Source organism: Erpetoichthys calabaricus, chromosome 5, assembly GCF_900747795.2.
Source record: "Erpetoichthys calabaricus chromosome 5, fErpCal1.3, whole genome shotgun sequence".
Classification (NCBI taxonomy): domain Eukaryota; kingdom Metazoa; phylum Chordata; class Cladistia; order Polypteriformes; family Polypteridae; genus Erpetoichthys; species Erpetoichthys calabaricus.
The window spans coordinates 14,106,502-14,128,306 of record NC_041398.2 but is presented as its reverse complement, the minus strand read 5'-3'; the positions used below and the strand labels follow the sequence as shown (position 1 = coordinate 14,128,306).

Genomic DNA, 21,805 nt, shown 5'->3' with positions numbered 1-21,805 from the left:
CAGAGATCAACCAGAATCTTCCATTAATATTCTGGACTAGACTAATGAACACATTCACTTGCAGGGCTGTGGTGCCATTGTGTCCACACTTATGGGTGCCACCACTCTTCTAGAAAATATAGTATTTAATGAACCAAGGATGGAGTAGGGTAAGAGAGGACACAAGAAGTTTAAGATTAAAGTGTGTCTTTATTATAACAGCAAGCATCTTTTATAGAGAGTCTTTAATACATAATCCAAACAAATGGTGCTCTAGAAAAGGTGCAAAATACAGAATTTAAAGCAAGTCATTCCTTCCTCCCAAAGTTCCTCACCGTGAACCTCTCATCTCCCCACTCCTTTAACATTCTCAGCTTTAAAACTTGATGTTCCAGGATGTGGTCTCTTTGTCTGTCCCTCTTCTCTGCCACCTCCTTTGGTACCCACAGAGTACTAACAAGTCCCTTAATCTCCTCTGACCCATAATAGTGCATCACAGCTTTGTCCCCTCTCCAGACTGGCACTTGTGGTTGGATCTCCGAGGGATGACAACTGCTGCAGATATCCGCGGTCTTTTGCCTTCACTGCTTCACTCTATTTCTTTCCTCATTTCTCTCTTGGAAACTTTTACTCTTGTGTTGGAATCGATTCCTTCACTAACTTCTCTCTTGACTCTCTCCTCTTGTCCCTAGGAGTGCAGGTGTTGCCCTCAACAATACACAGAGCCACTAATGAGGAGAGCAGTCTCTCCTGCTTGTCTATAATTAATCAACTCAATCCCCCATTGAACACTTCATGGCTGCATGGCTTTACTCCCTCACCTACAGACATGAACCTGAGCTGGAACGATTCCCTCTTCTCAAACTGCACACTTTGCTGATCCACCTTCGATGTGCCATATCACATATCAAGCCAAAAGCTTCCAGTTCATATGGTTAAGATGAACCCTGAGCCCAACTTGTGTCGAATTTGGAAGCCAAGTTCCATGGTGTGGAAGTCCAACCAAATAAACTTGACTACCCCTGTGAAATTTTACAGGAAATCAAAAGAACTTGGGGGGTGGATTTGAAAGTCAAATAATTACACACCTAAACATGGTCACATGGAGGAATAATGGATTTTTAATATTGGGTTAGAGTCCATCTTACACTAGATCTTCTTGTTTGTGCATCGCCTTCATCTCTTCCTGATGCTAGTCCATCCCACTTCTGCCACCATGTGTGATGCCCCAGTGCCTGCGGCTATGGACGTCATGCCATAGCAGTGGATAAAATAGAATCTTTCATCATTTTCCAGAAAATTCCATTAACAAATGAGTTGGTAGTGGAAAAACCACAATCTTCAATTACAGCTTTGCTAAATCTTTTCTCTGTCTAAATTACGGAAACACATATGCAGATTTTCCATTAACATGAACTTTCTAGCAGTACCTTACACCCAGATTCCAATTTCTGTTGTTCATCCATCCACTCGGCACCCTCTCTGGTTACTCCGTAATGCATTGTGGTGAGGTGAAAATCACCAGTTATAGATGAGTAAGACAAAGTTCTCGGGTGGAGTCCATCATTGATGATAACACATCCATTGCAGGGTCCTGTTAAAGATTAGGTGGATACAAATTAGATAGAATTTCATTTTAGTGTAGTAGGCAGGATTAGATAGTTTAATTGGAGTGTAATAGACAGAATTTAGATAGTTTAATTGTAGTGTAGTAGACAGGATTAGATAGTTTAATGTTAGTGTAGTAGTCAAGATTAGATTGAATTTAATTTTTTATAATAGTTTAATTGTAGTGTAGTGGGCAGAATTGGATACTTTAATTGTAGTGTAGTAGGCAGGATTAGAATTTAGTTTTAGTGTAATAGGCAGGATTAAATAGTTTAATTCTGTTATACTTGGCAAAATCGGATACTTTAATTGTAGTGTAGTAGGCAGGATTAGATAGAATTTAGTTTTAGTGTATTAGGCAAGATTAGATAAAGTTTAATTCTGTTATACTTGGCAGGATTGGATAGTTTAATTATAGTGTAGTAGGCATAATTGGATAGTTTAATTTTGTTGTAGTAGGTAGGATTAGATAGAATTTAATTGTAGTGTAGTAGGCAGGATTAGATAAACTGTATCTAATCCTGCCTATTACACTAAAATTAAATTTTAATTCTGTTATTCTTGGCAGAGTTAGTTTAATTGTAGTGTAGTAGGCAGGATTAGATGGATAAAATTTAATTTTAGTGTAGTTGGCATGATTAGTTTAATTGTAGTGTATTATGCATGATATAATTTAATTTTATTATGATAGGCAGGATTAGACAGACAGATACAGTGATGGATAAAATTTAATTTTAGTATAGTAGGCAGGATTAGATAGTTTCAAGGGGGCAATAGTGACTAACGACCACCTTAAAAAGTCATGGGAATAAAAAGTGGAAACAGGAGACAGGCATGTAACCAAAGTACAGAAATGGTCTTAACAGGAAATCAGAGATCTAATGAACAAGTTTCATTTGTTTAAACAAAGTTGTACTTTATATCCAACAATGTCTCTGCAGGGTCGAAAGACAACAAGGGTCATGAAATGTATCAAATTTGATTAATGAAAAGCACAATCAGTAAACAGAAAATAATGTGTTACCAGGAGTTCAACAGTTAACCCGTACTTTTAATTTTCTTTGCAATTGTACCAACTTGTACAGCTACACCTTCCAAAACATCCTAAATCAAAAATGAACTTGACCATTAAATCCCTTGACTTCTAAAATCACCGAAATGGTATCTTCCGTTATTTTTAGAGGTCAAGGAAAAGGCCATTAAAATGCAAATCAAACCTCAGACCATGACAGAGATAACTGGAATGTCACAGTACAATACAATACAATTTATTTCTGTGCAGCCCAAAATCACACAAGACGTGCCGCAACGGGCTTCAACAGGCTCTGCCTCTTTGACAGCCCCCCGGCCTTTACTCTCTAAGAAGACAAAGAAAACCCTGTTTGCAGTTCAAAGAGAGACCCCTTTCTAAGTGGTTGGGTATGCAGTGGGTGACAAAAAGATGGGCATCAATACAATACAATACACAGAACAGAACAAATCCTCAATAAAATGTAACCGTAAAATAAAAATATTACAAGTACAGAGCAGAATTTAACAGTAGATGATATACCATAATATGATTTGGATTTGTTCAGAGTCCTGGAGACCTCGGCCATCTACCTGCTTTCCCCTATTGGCCATTCCACAGCTGTGTCAGCCAATCTGATGAGAGAACCCCTCTTCCTTATGATTCCTGCAGTCCTCCATCAGAGATGACTTTACCTTAGGTAGGTGGAACAACTTGGCAAGTGGGCAGTGACACCAAGTGCCACATTTGAGTACTGAGAAGAGAACCAGAATAGGTGAGGGTTAGTAATAAATTCTAACTATCATGTTACTTCTGTTTTAGTGCTAATGACAACAGAGATTCAGTCTGTACAGTAATCAGCAGCTCTAGTCAGGGTGTGCTAAACTGAAGTAGTGAGTCTTCAGCTGTGCTGTAAAAGCTGAGACCAAAGGGGCATCTCTTATAGTAGCAGGGAGACCACTGCACAGTTTAGGGGCCCTGTAACTAAAAGCTCAACCTCCCACTGTTATTTTGTTAATCCTTGGAATCATAAGCAGAGCGGCATCTTGAGATCCTAATGTGCGCTTGGGTACATCCTACTGGAGGTGAATGCCATCCGTTATGGTGCACTGAGCCAGAACTCTGGGGCTGAGTCCATCACTGAAAATGATACAACCCCTGTAGGGTCCTGGTAAAGATAAGAAGAAAGAAATGAAAGGAACAATAAGAAAATGAGAATCCGGCATGGTCCTTTTAAAGATCAGGAGGCCCAGCTTGTTAGAAATGGTAGGAATAACAAGAGGAGCAGTGACATTATCCAAGAGTGAGGGGGCAGTAGTGACCATTGGACATGGCGGGGGTTGAACTTGAGTTTGGCCGAATCCACATGAACGCCTCACTTCATCACCCATTCTCATCGACCCACCCAGCCATTGTCTTAACGTGGCGTCACATGTAGCTTTGATATCAATGTGAGAATGGATGCCAGTACATTGGCACACACATTCACACCAGACAGTAATTAATACAGCAGTCACTTCTGTAATGACAGATGGAGAAGTTGTGTGGACAGCATCAGAGAACACGCAAAGACGGCACACACACAGTGAACATGTAGCGGACTAAAACCCAGCTAAGGTTCACACTGTCGATATGACGGTGATCGATTGTTTTTTTAGGTGGAGATCCCAGAAACGCACTCAGCCTTGGCCTGACTCACACACGCTCCCTCACAGAGACAAAAACAACCAGTAATTAAACAGAAATTAAAGAATGTTTTAAACAATAATATATGAAACTACAATGATCCCACCCCAGTTCCCTTCCAGCTGTTATACAATAAACGCAAACTCAACAATAGCAGACCACGAACAATAACCACACACAATGAAATCCATGAAAAACAGCAACTAATGAAATGATGGAGATAGATAGTCCAGAGATCAGCCTGCTGTATATGAATGTAAAGTTCAGTCCTACTGGTATTTCCTGATGAGATGATGATGGGATCAGGAGCGTTCCTTTCTTTACAGGATGACAACAAATCCTCAGACAGTCCTCACGCAGAAAGAAGACATCAGACAGTCCATACATCTAAACGGGAGATGTTCTACAGGACAAAACAAGAATCCACAGGTAGCAAAACAGGAAGGCAAACAAACAGGAGACTCCAGACACAAAACACTAAAGACTTTATTTTTTCTTTGCAGAACTGGCCCCCTTTTAAATGTTGCACCAGCCTCCTTGTGCCCAGAAGTCCCTGCACCCACAGCAGATGACCAATCAGAGCCACTGCAGGGACTGCTGGGAGTTGAAGTTTCATTTTTCCAGTAGTACTGCTCCAGAAATGGAGCCTCATTGTGTACTGGCATCACCAAGCAGTGTGCCACCTGTCTCTTTTTGATGTGTTATTTATTTTTAAATTACTTAACTACATTGTGTTATTTCAGATTTACAGGAGAATGGCAGCTTGTCCTCATTTGCTCAGACCCCGTGCCAGCGTCGATTGCAACAGAAACTGGACAAAAAGAAGACAAAGAAGTCAACCAGAGGATCAGAGAGTTGGGCCGTATCTTCTTTCCAGTGTAATTCGTCTTCAGCACAGACAGAACCCATCACTACTGATCAGCAACAAGCATGTTCTCTAGAGGAAGAGGCTTTATATGCTGGCCAAGAGTACAAAACAACATTCAAAAACAAATCTGACAGTAAAAATGACCAAAATTCGATTCAGCCAAGGCCAAAGTGCTATGCCTGTTCTGAATGTGGCAAGCAATTTTCACACAGCAACAGTTTTCAAAGACACAAAAGAATCCACACTAGAGAAAAACCCCATTGCTGTCTAGAATGTGGCAAAGGATTCTCACAAATTAGCAGTCTCCAGAGCCACACTAGAATCCACACTGGTGAAAAACCTTATTGTTGCTTACAATGTGACAAGCAATTTTCAGTCAGTAGCAGTCTGCAGAGACATGTAAGAATTCACAGTCCAGAAAAGTCTTATAGCTGCCCGGAATGTGGCAAACAATTCTCTGAGAATAGCGCTCTTCAACAGCACATACGAATTCATGTAGGAGAGAAGCCATATGGCTGTTCTGAATGTGGCAAAAGATTCTCCCATAACAGCAGTCTTCAGAAACACATAACGATTCATACTGGACACAAACCTCACTGCTGTTTTGAATGTGGCAAAAGATTTTCCTATAACAGCAGTCTTCAGAAACATGCTAAAATTCACACTGGTGAAAAACCACATTGCTGCTCTGAATGTGGGAAAAGATTCTTACTAATTTTCCAACTTCAACGACACAGCAGAATTCACACCGGAGAGAAACCTTACTGTTGTCCTGAATGTGGTAAACGATTCTCACACAGCAGTGGCCTTCATAGTCATAAAAGAATTCACACTGGCGAGAAGCCTCATTGTTGTTCTGAATGTGGCAAGCGTTTCTCAGACAACAGGTGTCTCGATAGACACATGAGCATTCACACCGGCGAAAAACCCCATTGCTGTTCTGAGTGTGGCAAGCGATTCTCGCAAAAAAGCAGTCTTCAGATCCACACCAGAATCCACACTGGAGAAAAACCCCATTGTTGTTCTGAGTGTGGCAAACGGTTCTCGCAAAAAAGCAGTCTTCAGATCCATATAAGAATTCACACTGGAGAAAAGCCATATGGCTGTTCTGACTGTGGCAAGCGATTCTCCGATGGTAGCAGTCTTCAGAAGCACACACGAATTCATACAGGAGAGAAGCCCTATTCCTGTTCAGTGTGTGGCAAACGATTTTCACAAATAAGCAGTGTTCAGAGACACTCAGAAATTCACACGGGGGAGAAACAACGTTGTTGTTCTGAATGTAGGAAAAGATTCTTATAAATATGCCAACTTCACACCTTATTGCTGTCTACAATGGAAGCAATGATTCCTCGACAGTCACAGTCTTCAAAAGCACACGCAAATGTGCTTGGGGAGAAATCAGTCTGAAAGGGTTATTTTTGTTGTTGTTTTCATGGTCACTTCAGACTTTATCATCTTATGTACCGTGAAGGTTTTGGTGCTGTTTTATAATAATAATTTACCCTGAACCAACTTCCATCTCTGCTACCATGGCCTTGGTCATAAAACCACTAGTGAGGGATCACCTCACATTTGGAAGTTCCGGATTACTGTTCTGTAGATGGCCGTATCAAAAGGACAACTGTTGGGCTAACAGAAATTCAGTTACAGTGGGACCTCAAATGGTTTTGTTATTTGTTGGATAATATAACAGGGTGAGTGGCTGCCGTCGAAGGTCCTCTGATTCTGCTGAGTATCGGAGGACTCTTCAGGATAACGTCAGGTCCTCGATTCCTCATCTGGCATTGAAATAGATTTGGGTTACACATCAAGACGATAAACTGAAACACACCAACAAACAGTGAAAGGAAAGAAAGTTGGATTGGAGGATTGGCCAAAACAAACCCTGCTGAGAAACCTAAGTGACTATTTCATGCTTGAAAATCCCAAAAGTGCTACTAAGTTGAAGGAGTTCTGCAGGACAAGCGAGTTACCATCTCTCCATAGTTTTGTGAGAGACAAGAAACTGGGGGGGGGGGCATTTAATTTTTCACATTTGATAAAGCATAACTTCCTTTAATAAATTAATAAAATGTTGGTTAACAGCTTGTGTTTATGTGTGCACATCAGCTCCTTTTATTTAGGGTTTCGCTGCACATCTGAAAACATGAATTACAAAAATATCGAACAGTAATAAAATTTGGATGGGAAACGCACTTTCTCACTGCCCTCTATAAATCTGTGTATGAATGTACCCTCATAGGAGCCACCATCCATCCTATATTATAAGGGAATACATGAAGAGGGTGAGTTTATATTATTGTCCTGAATGTGGTAAGCGATTCTCACAGATAAGGGGAAAAAAAAAATCAGAGCCCCTCAAGAATTTACCACAGCAAAGAAACCTCACTGCTGTTCTGAATGTGTCAAAAGGTATCCCTGAGAAACAACATTTAATAAAACTGAACCTTCTTTAATAAGTTAATGGAATATGGGTTAAGAACATGTGTTTATGTATGCACATCAGCTCTTTTTATTAAAAATGTATTGTCATTTTATTTAAATGTTAGGGTTTGGTTGCACATCTGAAAACATGAATTAGGAAAAATGGCGGCACTTTTCTATTATCGGGAAGCAAATCGGTGGGGCCGCTGCCCCGGTTACTTAATGTTTGGACTTTAAATTATGAGACTGGCCTACACCAACCACAAAAACTAACCCTAACTCTTTTAGGGCAGATGTCGACTTTTGTCGACAGGAGGGGTTGAAGGCGGATGTCGACAAAAGTCGACATCCAGGGATAGAGGGCGACAATCAGCTGTTAATGGCGACAAATCTCACTGTCACGTCACAGGCATTCCCTCTGTGCTTGGAGGAATGCTAGACTCGTTGACTCGGCAACTAAACCTTGCGTGTGCGTGAGTTGCGAAATGTAAACAGGCAAGATGGCACCGACATGTGAAAAGGCAGCGAAGCAAGTGCAGAAAAGAAAACACTCGCATTATGCGCATTATCGCGGAGTCGGACTCTTGATTTTTCAGAATCGGACTTTATTGGCAGTGATCAGGAGATCGAGCAAGAGAGTTAGAAGCAGGCATCAGCTGATCAGACACCAGCCGATGCCGCGCCAGCGGATCTGCTGCCAGTTGCGTGCCTTCGCGCAGCCGATGCATCTACGGCAAGGTTCGCATGGGATAAATACACAGACATTGATCCGTTGAGAGCCGATCTGGCTACCGGAGTTTACAAGACGGCATGGCTTGCTGTTGGACACGACAGATCACCAGCTGCTGTACTTCAGGCTGTTCTCTCCTGATGCTGCTTTTCAGCTACTGTCAGACGAGACAAACAGGTAGGCAGAGATTTTTTTTGAATCGCGGGCTGCGTTTGCATCGCATTCTCGTTTTTCAAAGTGGAAACCAACAACGAAAGACGAGATGAAGCGCGCTGTGGCATTACAAATAGAGATGGGACAGAACTGGTGATATAACTTCAGGGAGCATTGGTCCAAACGTGTTTTGTCCCCTGGTGGCTTAGGTACGTGCTGCTGCAAAGTTTTATTAACTTCTGTAATAAACAGAAGCAAATCCCATGGGGTGAGCCAGGCTATAATGCCATACATAAAGTTCATAAAGTTTCAGAAGATGAAAAGAGGTGACAATACGGTTTTCATGCAGGCAGAAAACTTGGTGATATTGGCATGGCATGATGGCAAATGGGTGACTTGTCTCTCTACAGTACACACTAACAATATATGTGAGAAAGTGCAGCAACAGACAATTGAAAAATAGGCACCAAAGCAACACATATTGTATGGAGTGCAATGTGGCAATGACTGAAATTGGCTGCTTTGAGCGAGATCAGACTTTGCTGTGTAAAATGTATGTGATATGTATGTGAAATCATAGAGAATTCAGGCTCATACAACATGCAAGACAGTAACATTTGTCAAAAGGAAATATTTTTTGTTGATTTGATATGTTAAACAATTGCTTTGTGTTCTTTTTTAAAAAATGTTAGTTTTTGGAAAAATATTCAGCCCTGGGAGAAAAGAAACAAAAAAAAAAATTAGCCCTAAAAGAGTTAAACTTAGTGGGGGTGAAGCATAGTTACCTATAGGTCCCTAATGTTAATTTCCCCTTTGGGTGCCTAATCTTCAAAATGATAATGTGATTTGCGTCCCGATAATAGAAAAGTACCAAAATTTCTAGCAGTATTAAAAAGCGGATGGGGAAAACACTTTCTCACTGCCCTCTATAAATCTGTGAATGGATGTGCTGTCATAAGAGCAACCATCCACCATAATTTTTAAGAGAATACATAAAGAGGGTGAGTTTATATCATTGTCCTGAATGTGGTAAACGATTCTCGGCATATAAGAGGAAAAAAAAAATCAGAGCCCCTCAAGAATTTCCCACTGCTGTTCTGAAAGATATTCCTAAGAAATGAGAAACTTGGGTGGTGTGGGCATAACTGGAGGAGCCATGGGGATGGGGGGTATTAGTTATTATCTCTAAGAGAGCAATTCATTTTTCACATTTGATAAAACCGAACTTTCTTTAATAAATTAATGAAACATGGGTTAAGAACTTGTGTTTATGTATGCACATTAGCTCCTTTTATTTAAATTTTAATGATCATTTTATTTAAATGTTAGGGTTTGGTTGAACATCTGAAAACATGATTTAGGAAAAATATCTAACAGTATTAAAAATCGGATGGAGAAAACACTTTCTCACTGCCCTCTATAAACCTCTTTATGGATTTCTTGTCAAAGGAGCGTCCGTCCACCTTAAGTTTTAAGGGAATACATGAAGAGAGTGAGTTTTGTGTTTTTTTCCTGTAATGAGAATGTGCAGCTCCCACAGATGACTTGAACCTTTAAGCTCCACTCGCTAGTCCATTAAGATGTCCTCCATGACAGTCTAGCCAACCCTGGATGGGCTCACCAACAGAGCAGTGAACAACTTTACCGTCTTATGTATGTGAAGGATTTCATACTTTTCTGTGTGTTTCCAAAATCCCCTCTTATGTGTCCAAGTATGAGTGATTGGCCCAGAAATACCAGACAGGAGCACGAGGCTCATTTACATAACAGCATTAGTTGCCACCACCTTTATTCTTTACTGGTTTGGTCTGGCTTGAGTCTAAACAAATTATTTGCCTTGAAAAATATGAGCCACACCAGCTGCACTTCAGATCAGGTCATCCACCTGAAGCTAAACATGGTTGGGCCCAGCCAGTACTTCGATGGGAGACAACCTAGGAAAAGTTTGGGTTGTTCCTAGAAGAGGTGTTGGCGAGGCAAGTAAGGGACACTTATCCAGGTGGTCTGTGTGTGGATCCCAATGTCCCAGTGCAGTGATGGAGACACTGTGCTGTAAAAAGTGGGGGCATCCTTCAGCTGAGGTATAAAGCTGAGGTTCCTGACTCTGTGGTGGTAAAAGATCCCTGGGCATCTTTAAAATAGAGATGGGTGTTCTCTGATGCCCTGGCTAAATTGCTGACCACAGCCTGGTCATGCTGCCCCCCTAATGATCCTCTGTCTCTCTCATCCCATCACCAATTAAGTGCTAATCAGGAATCGCTGCCATCGTATAATCCAGGTGGGTACTGCTTGGTGGTGGTCTACAGTAGGTCAGGCAGCTTGAGCAGGTTAGGAAAGTGATACATAATTGTAATGATTTTGTTGTACTCACCAGCTGTGCTGACCATCTAAGAGGGGTTGACATATCCAGACTCTAACATTCTGAACAAACGTCAAATACCGTGTTCCTTTGGTGGATGCAACAAGCTGGGCCTTCTGTATTCAAATGTCAATATCCTCAAATGTACACCTGGACAGGTCTGACCCCACCGTACTGCCACCTGCCAGCCTGTGGGTGACAGCAGCAGCTCCCCAGTCTCCAAGCCAGAGGTTCATATGTGTGTTGGGGGCTTATTGTCTGTTATATATATATATATATATATATATATATATATATATATATATATATATATATTCATTGCATTCGTAGTCTGAGTCCCAACCTGAATTGTGTGGGTGGTTACAAACCAGGTAACGCTTATACAGGATGCAGTATAATTATGTAATTATTACATTGCATTAAAAGTTGCATAGTTAGATCTGGACCACCCTATATATATATTATACAGTATGTACAGTATATATACATATACAGTATAAATTATAATATATATATATATATATATATATATATATAGTAAGGACGCTAGGGGTCACTGTTGCCCCTTTAAACCCAACAAACAGACACAGACACAGGTTAAAAGCACTCAGTATTTTAATTCTTCTTCTTTTAAGCAGTCCCTCCAAAGCACCCCAGCCACAATAAGCAGGTAAATGAAACACAACAATCTATATACTGTATATAATTCACTAAGGCAGCCGACCATGGCAGGCAAGACGCAACACAGAGCCCCGCCCACCAATTCACTAAGCAGCCGGCCATGGCACGCAAGACAGATACCATGGGATACGCACGATAGAGCCACGCCCACCAATTTACACAGCCCCGCCCGCCAACTCTAACACTCCTCCCACGTCCATTACCTTCACATTGTTTTCTTTGTATTTCTGATCTCGTTCAACAACCACGTGGCGACATCGACTTCTCAACTGTGACTCCGGAACAACTCAGCACGTGAGCTATATTAAGCGTCACCAACGAAGATTTGCTACACCTTAAAGAACTGGTACCGAAACTTATCCCTACTGACGAAGTGACTTTCACCAGCATTGACTCCATCATCACAGACGATCCCACAGATCAAGTTTCATTCCCCGAAGAATTTCTTAACAGTCTTACTCCCACTGGCATGCCTTCGCATAAAGTCAAACTTAAAATCGGTTCAGTCGTCATGCTTCTCAGAAACCTCATGCCAGCATGAAGTCTCTGTAATGGCACTAGACTGACTGTTACCAGCATTCACCACAATGTACTGTAGCGTAAGACTATCGCAGCTCCTACCTCACAAACTGTCCTTATTCCCCGGATATCCTGACCCCATCAGATTCAAATTTGCCTTTTACTTTTACACACAGACAATTTCCTGTTAGATTGGCCTTTGCAATGACAATTAATAAGGCGCAGGGACAAACTTTCAAAACGATACGCCTGTATCTGCCAAACCCAGTTTTCACTCAAAGACAATTGTATGTTGCTCTCTCCAGAGTTCCATCTTTTCATTCACTCACAGTCATATCCTCCAACCCACCCCATTTGGACAACTGTGTCGTTCAGGAAGTGTTCAGCCATCAATAAATAATTATGTGGCGTATGTTACGCCGCAGGTTGGCTAGTACTATAATAATAATCAAATATTCTCTTCTCCACACCTCCCAGCAAGCTCTGTCCTACACATCCCGTCTCTGGCTCACCTGCTGGGTCTTCAGCACTCCTTTATATAGTCTGTGACCCGGAAGTGTTTCTGTTCTTCCTCCCACGTGACTTGTTAGCACCTCCGGGTCAGATGGAGGACTTTTCTTCAGCCCAGAAGTACTTTGGAGCTTCCATCCTCCAAGCAACTCCTTTGTTCCTCTTGCAGCGTCCCCTGGTGGCACCCACAGTACCCAGCAGGGCCGTGGTAATACACTACAAATCCCATAGTGCCCTGCAGGAATCTGGGGCACCGCTGCAGTTCAGGGGAGCTGCCATCTAATGTCTTGGGAGAGGCAGTGTCCCACAAAAGCTTCCTTGCCAAGTCCTTCCATCGCAGTGGCATCTAGCAGGGTTGAGCTAACAGCCGTCTCTTACTATATATATATATTCATAGTATTCGTAGTCTGAATCACAATCTGATTGTATGGGTGGTTACCTACCAGATAACGCTTGTGGTTGGTCTGCAAGTCGGCAAACATCCGCCACGATGCCCTCTCAGTTGCGAGAAGCAGATCATAGAATGTTGCATAGTTTACTGTCAAATAATGCAAAGAGTACGCGACACGTGTTACGCCCGTATTTGGGCTCATCAGGTGTACACACTCACTGCGCCCCTCTCGGGGATCGACTGTGATTCAGACTACGAATGCTATGAATGTAATTACCCCGATCTCCAGGCTGTCAAATAAACGAACCACACGCCGTGGCGCAACATAGAGAGAGCTTTGCCTCTGACGCTGTCATCCGAGGTTCAATCCCCGAGAGGGGTGCAGCGAGTGTGTACGCCTCATGAGCCCAAATAAGGGTGAAAGTAAATTTGACAGTAAACTATGCAATATATATATACATACACATACATAAACTGCTCAAAAAAATCAAAGTAACACTTTGAAAACACATCAGATGTTAATGGGAAAACAAATCCTGACGGCTTTCTCTACTGCTATGGACTGGGTAATGTGTTAGGAACGAAAGGATGCCACATCGTTTGATGGAAATGAAAATGATCAACCTACAGAGGGCTGAATTCAAAGACTCCCTGATAATCAAAGTGAAAAAATGATGCAGTGGCAGGCAGCAGATCATTTGTACTGTGTGCGGGTGTGAATTTTTCTGTAACAGTGAAGCCAATCTGTGAGAATCGCTTGCCACATAAAGAGCAACACAGAGAATTCTGTTGTGACAGACAAGACTGCCTGCTTTAGAGACTCACTTGCCACATTAAGAACACCGCTGTGATTCTCGCAGGTACCGTGAAGTAAGCCAACTTGTGAGAATCACTTGTCACATTAACAACACCAGAGTGACTTTTTTTTTTGTGACAGTGAAAACTGCCTGTTTGTGAGAATCGCTTCCCACATTAAGATCACAACTGCAATTTCTGCAGGTACTGTGAAGTCTGCCTGTTTATGAGAATCACTTGCCACATTAGAAAGACAACTATGAATTTGTTTGTGACTGTGAAGACTATTTGTGAGAATTGTTTGCCACATTAAGTAACCATGTCAAGTTATTTTTTATTATCCTGCTCAATCCAGAGCTGGGACGAGGTTCACCTGGAGCACATCCCAGCTAGCATAGGACACAAGGCACAAACAACCCTTGGACATGGTGCCACACACACCAAGCATACACTAGTGCCAATTCACCTAACCTGTTTTTGGATGGTGAGAGGAAACTGGAGCACCAGAATAAAACTCACGGGAACAACATGCAGATTCCACGCAGTGAGCACATGGGATGTGAATCCTGATCACTGAACTGCAAGGCAGCAGCGCTAACATGCCACATTAAAAACACAACAATGAAGAGACCTGTGAAGACTGCCTGCTTGTGAGAATCACTTCTCACGTTAAGAATAACAATAAATTGTTGAGTGGCTACAAAATGCAGCAAATCTGTGAAAATCGCTTGCCAGATTCAGAAGAGTAAAATGGCTTCTCTCATGTGTGAATCTGAATGTTGCTTTTGAACATTGCAACTGCAGGAGGATAGGATTTTTTTCTTTAGGGTTAAATTCTTCAAACCACTTGTGTGTGTGTGTTTGTTTTAAAGCAAAATTTGGGTGGTCCTCAGTCTTCAGTGTTGATGTGACGCTGTACTGCTACATACTGTATGTTGTTGAGGTTGATATGCAGTGAGGCTTCAGTGTAGTAGCTGAATGATGCCTCGTATTATTTACTTTTCCGATTCATATGGGGTTAAAGAGATTGGCAGAATATCATTATGGCCCTAGAAGGTCCTTTAAATTAGTCCTGTGTATCACAGCATCACTGATACAATGTCAATTGTTTTGTCCCATGTGTGTCACATCTCCAACTGCATTTCTTAGTACTTTACTTCTGCTTCATGATGGACGGTTTAGTGGCTCTGAAGACTTCTTATTGGTGAGAAGCATTTGCAAAAGAGTTTCCCAGTTTCTCCATAATGGTTATATTTGCTTGTAGACAAGACAGGAGTGAACCTCAATCATCACTTAGGTCATATGCACCATTGCCATTCTCTTAAATTTGTCACAATAGCTTAGAATTTTGCATTGTCCCCAGTAATGCCTCCTTTTATAAGTCAAACAGTTTGGTGTAAATTGTCAGGACGCCTACATGAAACTTTCATTCAATGAGTCCGGTTGATCCAAACAACAATGTTGGAGGTTTTTGTCCACATTTTACACATTTCTGCTTGCATCTCCTCATACTTTTTAAGGTTTGTTTGTCTCTCTGATGTGAACTCTCATGTGTCTATTAAGCTTACTGCTGTTTGAGAAACGCTTGCCACACTCACAACAGCAATGCGGCTTCTCCCCAGTATGAATTATTTTATGGCTATAAAGGCCACTCCTGTGGGAGAATAATTTTCCACACTCTGCACAGCTGTGAGGTTTCTCTCCAGTGTGAACTCTGATGTGGCTCTGTAGGTGGCTGACTTGTAAGAACTGTTTGCCACACTCAGTACAACAATAAGGCTTCTCTCCACTGTGAATTCTGACGTGGTCTTGAAGATGGCACTTTTGTAAGAATCGCTTCCCACACTCAGAACAGCAATAAGGTTTTTCGCCAGTGTGGATTCTCGTGTGGCTTTTCAGACTGCTCATTTGTAAGAATCGTTTACCACATTCTGGACAGCAGTACGGAATCTCTCCCGTGTGAATTTTTTTGTGTCTGTGAAGACTATTGCTGTGTGAAAATAGCTTCCCACATTCAGAACAGGCGTAGGGCTTCGGTCTCGTTTCAGTCCACTTATGATCTTTACTATTAGAATTGTGTTGGAGCAAAGCCTCTTGATTTGTGTTATGCACATGTAGGTGTTCACTGTTGATGGTTTCTGTTTTTACTTTCTTAGCAGCAGGGAGACAAGTATGCTGGAAAGAGCCAGGTGGCAAACACGCTGATCTAATTGTGGATCTCATCTCATTTTCGTTGTCCTGTGTCTGTTCCAGCTTGCACTTGACAGAGGTCTGAGCAGAGGAGGGTGGGAAGAAGATGTTGTTCTCCTGGAAATCTGCAATTAAACAAACAGTTCAGTTAATCATGTTTAAATAAAAATATTATACAGAGATAAGTGGTACACTGACTAGACTCCTTAGTGTCTTGTCCACTGTGTGTTTGGGCTTTCCATGTTCTCCAATTGTCTGTTCAATTTCATCATCTTCCTCTCCTAACTCACATGTATGTCTGCTGTGTTAATCTCCGTCTGCTGTGACTGAGTGTGGATGTGTGTGCCCTGGAATCTATTCTCAAGTTGATTTCAAATCTGTCAGCAATCTCAGATGAAGAAAATGGACTTGATGACGTGTACCACAGGTTTAGCATTTGGTTCTAGTCAATTCTGACTTAAGAAACACATTCCAGGGGAGAAAGGAGCACCCCCTGCTGGATATACAGCAACACCTTCTTAAACAGGGCACGGTCGATGACATCACACACCTCAGATCACGTGGCAACAACACCGCAATCGTCAACGACAATACGGAGGAACCCATGAAGAACACAACACAGAATGGGGAGGATCACAGAGAAAACCCCTTCTGGAAAATGGAAAAGAACAAGCCAAGTCTAAACAGGCAGTGTGGCGTTACGGCTAAGGCTTTGGACTGGAAGCCCCGAGGTTGTGGGCTCAAATCCCACTTCACCTGCCTGGGCTCCAATTAAAAAAAACAAACAAAATGCTGTAAGTCACCATAGATAAGGGCATCCCACTACTGACACCAGTGTGTGAGCACGAGCAAGTCATATGTGCTCAAATTGGAAAAAGAACTGTAACGCATCACATCTCAAGTGTTGTAAGTTGCCTTTGATAAAGGCACCAGTCATACAATAATTCATAATAAACATAATTTTATTAAAATCGCATGCAAAAATTGGCATTGGTAATGTTATCCAAATTAGAAAAGTTCAGTTTTGTTAGACATTGCGAACCTGAGCAGCTGGGCTTTGATTTTAGTTCAGTTAATCGTGTAATGCCGCTCTCATTTTCAAAAAGCCAAAACTGCAAAGACAACCCCTCGCCAAATTTTCAAACCTTGCTATTGTCATTTTCTGGGACGCTGAATCCCATTACTTACTTATCTCCATGCTCCGACACGACTGCTGCTCTTTTTCTTCTCCTCGCCCCTTCCCTTCGTTGATTTTCTCTTCAAGCCCAAATAACTTGTCCTTCGTTTCCACTGAATTCTCCCAGGTAGCCGGTTGTCCCGTTTCAGTGACCCAGGGCAGGGCACTGGAATGAAATTCACCACAACCCCCTTCTTTGAACGCACTCCCAGTTTCGTGCTTTTGTAGTGCAAGCGTAACTAAGAAATCTTCCGACTCCTCCGATTTGAGATCCGCAATCTTGCGTTCGCCCTCCTCCTCTTTCAAAACTGAGATGCTAACCTCGCACTCCTCTGCCTTGACAGACACACCACTGGGTGTGCCCCACTCGCAGTCCTCTTGTTTAATGCGGGCCGGTCTGTCATCCGTCATCTCGTCATCTTTTCCCGACGCCATCCTCCGTGTAAAACTCTTCCTTCTAACCCCAGGTGTCTGCTCTGCTCTTCTAAGACGTCCCCCCCACACACACACACACCCCCCCTCACATGGACAGCCCTGACCTGGAGGTCATTAGACTCTTCATTGCATGGCCAGGTCATCTGAGATGGATGCTTCCTGTGGAAATAAAAAAAAGACAGAATTACATCAGAAGGTCATCAGATTGCACATTTTAGGGTTAACACAACCACAGAACACCACAAACTAAGTTTATAGGAGAGATTTGAAATACTGTGACCCCCCCCCCATGTCTGGTCAAGAAGCTCTCAGCAGTAAACAAACCGATCTGATATGGAGACAAAGTTCAGCTTATCAAGTCAAAAGCAACAACATGCACAGGGGGAAAGAATTAAATACCCAAACCTCGAACCATCTCCTAGTTTTAGTGTAGCCGCTGGAGTGTAAGGTGAGTTCAAGCACGGGTAAAAACACGTGCCAAAAGAAATCTCACAGTCCAAAAGTTTGTTTTAAAATGATTAGTGAAAATTCAAAGCAAATGGTCCGCACATGAATAACGAAAAAAGGTTGTTACCCACGTAAATAGAAGAAAATGTTATCTTCTCTAAACTTCGCTTTTCTTGTAACACTTTAGCTGTTTCTATACTTAAAGATTCTTTACTTCTTTTTCTGTACACTTTAAAACGTACAGCGCAGCGCATTCAATTAAGTACTTTGTGTTGTGTGTTACTTGGCACACAAAACACACACAAGGCCCGGTTTAAAACTGTGTGCCCTCTACGCCTTACACCAGGCAAGGCTGATGACTAACTGAGAATAAAGTTCAGTCAGAGAGCCTGGGAATAGTTAGAATATACCAATTCAATTCAACTTAGGGGGGTTATAGGGACCGCCCATACAGTTGGGTCCATAAATATTTGGACAACTTTTTTCTAATTTTGGTTCTGTACATCACCACAATGAATTGTAAATGAAACAACTCCAATGCAGTTGAAGTGCAGACTTTCAGCGTTAATTCAGTGGGGTGAACAAAACGATTGCATAAAAATGTGAGGCAACTAAAGCATTTTTTTAACACAATCCCTTCATTTCAGGGGCTCAAAAGTAATTGGACAATTGACTCTTTGGCTATTTCATGGGCAGGTGTGGTCAAGTCCGTCGTTATGTCATTATCAATGAAGCAGATAAAAGGCCTGGAGTTGATTTGAGGTGTGGTGCTTGCATGTGGAAGATTTTTCTGTGAACAGACAACATGCGGTCAAAGGAGCTCTCCATGCAGGTGACAGAAGCCATCCCTAAGCTGTGAAAACAGAAAAAACCCAACAGAGAAATTGCTACAATATTACGAGTGGCAAAATCTACAGTTTGGTACATCCTGAGAAAGAAAGCAAGTACTGGTGAACTCAGCAACGCAACAAGACCTGGACGTCCATGGAAGACAACAGTGGTGGATGATCACAGAATCAGTTCAGTGGTGAAGAGAAACCCCTTCACAACAGCCAACCAAGTGAACAACACTCTCCAGGGGGTCAGCGTATCGATATCCAAGTCTACAATAAAGAGAAGACTGCATGAAAGTAAATACAGAGGGTGCACTGCAAGATGCAAGCCACTCATAAGCCTCAAGAATAGAAAGGCGAGATTGGACATTGCTAAAGAACATCTAAAAAAGCCAGCACAGTTCTGGAAAAACATTCTTTGGACAGATGAAACCAAGATCAACCTCTACCAGAATGATGGCAAGAAAAAAGTATGGAGAAGGCGTGGAACAGCTCATTATCCAAAGCAAAGCACATCATCTGTAAAATACGGTGGAGGGAGGCAGTGTGATGGCTGCCAATGGCACTGGGACACTCGTGTTTATTGATGATGTGACACAGGACAGAAGCAGCTAAATGAATTCTAAGGTGTTCAGAGACATACTGTCTGCTCAAATCCAGCTAAATACAGCAGTCACATTGATTCATGATACAGATGGACAATGACCCAAAACATACAGCCAAAGCAACCCAGGAGTTTATTAAAGCAAAGAAGTGGAAAATTCTGGAATGGCCAAGTCAGTCACCTGATCTTAACCCAACTGAGCAGGCATTTCACTTGTTGAAGACTAAACTTCAGACAAACAGCAACTGAAAGGCCTGGCAGAGCATTAAAAAGGAGGAAACCCAACATCTGGTGATGTCCAGGAGTTCAAGACTTCAGGCTGTCATTGCCAGCAAAGGGTTTTGTAACCAAGTATTAGAAATGAACATTTGATTTCCAGTTATTTCATTTGTCCAATTACTTTTGAGACCCTGAAATGAAGGGATTGTGTTCAAAAAATGCTTTAGTTGCCTCACATTTTTATGCAATCATTTTGTTCACTCCACTGAATTAAAGCTGAAAGTCTGCACTTCAACTGCATCGGAGTTGTTTCATTTAAAATTCGTTGTGGTAATGTACAGAACCAAAATTAGAAAAAAGTTGTCTCTGTCCAAATATTTATCGACCTAACTGTAGATCATGTACTAATATTTAGTAAAACGTTTATATAACTTAAATAACCAGCAAACGGCTCTTACAGTTAGCACTCTTTCTAATTAAGACTGGCCTCTTTTGCAAATGTGAAAGATCCAAAGAACACATTTGACCCAAACTAAGACCACCATTTCAAAGAGACATTTGGCTGGTGAGGTACTGCGGCCTCAGTCGAGTTTCTTGACGCACTTCTGCTGGTAAGATTCATCGTCTGGAAGTCCTCAGCGCTGAATGTGTCAAATCCTAAGGATGCGGAGAATTAAATCCCACTACTGACACCAGTGTGTGACCCACAAGCAAGTTGCATGTGCTCAAATTGGAAAAAAGAACTGTAAACGCATCACATCTCAATTGTTGGAAGTTGCCTGTGATAAAGGCACCAGTCATATCATAATTCATCCATCCATCCATCCAGCCATCCATCCATTATCCAACCCGCTGAATCCAAACACAGGGTCACGGGGGTCTGCTGGAGTAAATCCCAGCCAACACAGGGCACAAGGCAGGAACCAATCCCGGGCAGGGTGCCAACCCACCGCAGGGCACACACAAACACACCCACACACCAAGCACACACTAGGGCCAATTTAGAATCGCCAATCCACCTAACCTGCATGTCTCTGGACTGTGGGAGGAAACCGGAGCGCCCGGAGGAAACCCACGCAGACACGGGGAGAACATGCAAACTCCACGCAGGGAGGACCCGGAAGCGAACCCAGGTCCCCAGGTCTCCCAACTGCGAAGCAGCAGCGCTACCCACTGCGCCACCGTGCCGCCCATCATAATTCATAACAAACATAATTTTATTAAAATCGCAAGCAAAAATTGGCACTGGTAATTTCATCCAAATTAGAAAAGTTCAATTTTGTTAGAGATTGCGAAGGACACGTGAAGAACCTGAGCAGCTGGGCTTTGATTTTACTTCAGTCAATCGTGTAATACCACTCTCATTTTAAAAAGCCAAAACTGCAAAGACAAACCACACACCAAATTTGTAAACGTTCCTTTTGTAATTTTCTGGGACGCTGAATCCCGTTACTTCCTTATCCGTCTTCATTCTCACCTCCTCTATGACCACCAGTGGGTCCATCATTCTTTATTTCCATCCATCCACCCATTATCCAACCCGCTATATCCTAACGACAGGGTCATGGGGATATGCTGGAGCCAATCCCAGCCAACACAGGGCGCAGGGAAGGAAACAAACCCCGGGCAGGGTGCCAGCCCACCACAGGGCACACACACACACCAAACACACACTAGGATCGCCAATCCACCTCACCTGCATGCCTTTGGACTGTGGGAGGAAACCCACGCAGACACGGGGAGAACATGCAAACTCCATGCAGGGAGGACCCGGGAAGCGAACCACGGGTCTCCTAACTGCGAGGCAGCAGTGCCACCATGCCACCCATTCTTTATTTCACCTTAAACAATTTCTTGCATTAGGAATTGGTTCGTTTTCGCATACCCCTTGGGTCAGCCATTGTACAGCACCCCTGGAGCAATTACAGGTTAAGGGTCTTGCTCAAGGGCCCAGCAGTGACGGGGATTCGAACTGGAAACCTTCTGGATGCCAGCACACATCCTTAGCCTCAGAACTACCACTTCACCCATGTACCCCATAACTGAGCCTGCCCTTTCAATCAGTTTCTTCCTTTGGTGGACCTCTCTTAAAGTGATGTCGCCGGCCCAGCACAGCACACTGGCCCTCACAGAATCATGTAAGACATGAACCGAAGAAAGAAGAGCCTGCTCTGCCCGTTCTTAT

General features: G+C 42.5%; 2 protein-coding genes across 2 annotated transcripts in view; one reads left to right on the top strand and one right to left on the bottom strand.

Annotated features, from left to right (window-relative positions):
- LOC114641558 (zinc finger protein 585A-like) overlaps positions 1–7,576 on the top strand; it is a 62,356-nt gene extending 54,780 nt beyond the window's left edge. Inside the window, exon 5 of the mRNA XM_051927709.1 lies at positions 5,026–7,576. Within this exon, the coding sequence (XP_051783669.1) occupies positions 5,026–6,452 (1,427 nt within the window). The 3' untranslated portion in view covers positions 6,453–7,576. The remainder of the gene's footprint in view (positions 1–5,025) is intronic.
- A 5,900-nt stretch (positions 7,577–13,476) lies between these two features.
- LOC114641572 (zinc finger protein 107-like) lies at positions 13,477–17,576 on the bottom strand. Its single transcript, XM_028790611.2, has 2 exons — positions 17,094–17,576; positions 13,477–16,030 (listed from the first exon to the last, which is right to left on the bottom strand). The coding sequence occupies exons 1-2, from the start codon at positions 17,515–17,517 to the stop codon at positions 15,231–15,233; spliced, it is 1,224 nt and encodes a 407-aa protein (XP_028646444.2). The 5' UTR covers positions 17,518–17,576; the 3' UTR covers positions 13,477–15,230.
- Positions 17,577–21,805: the final 4,229 nt, after the last annotated feature.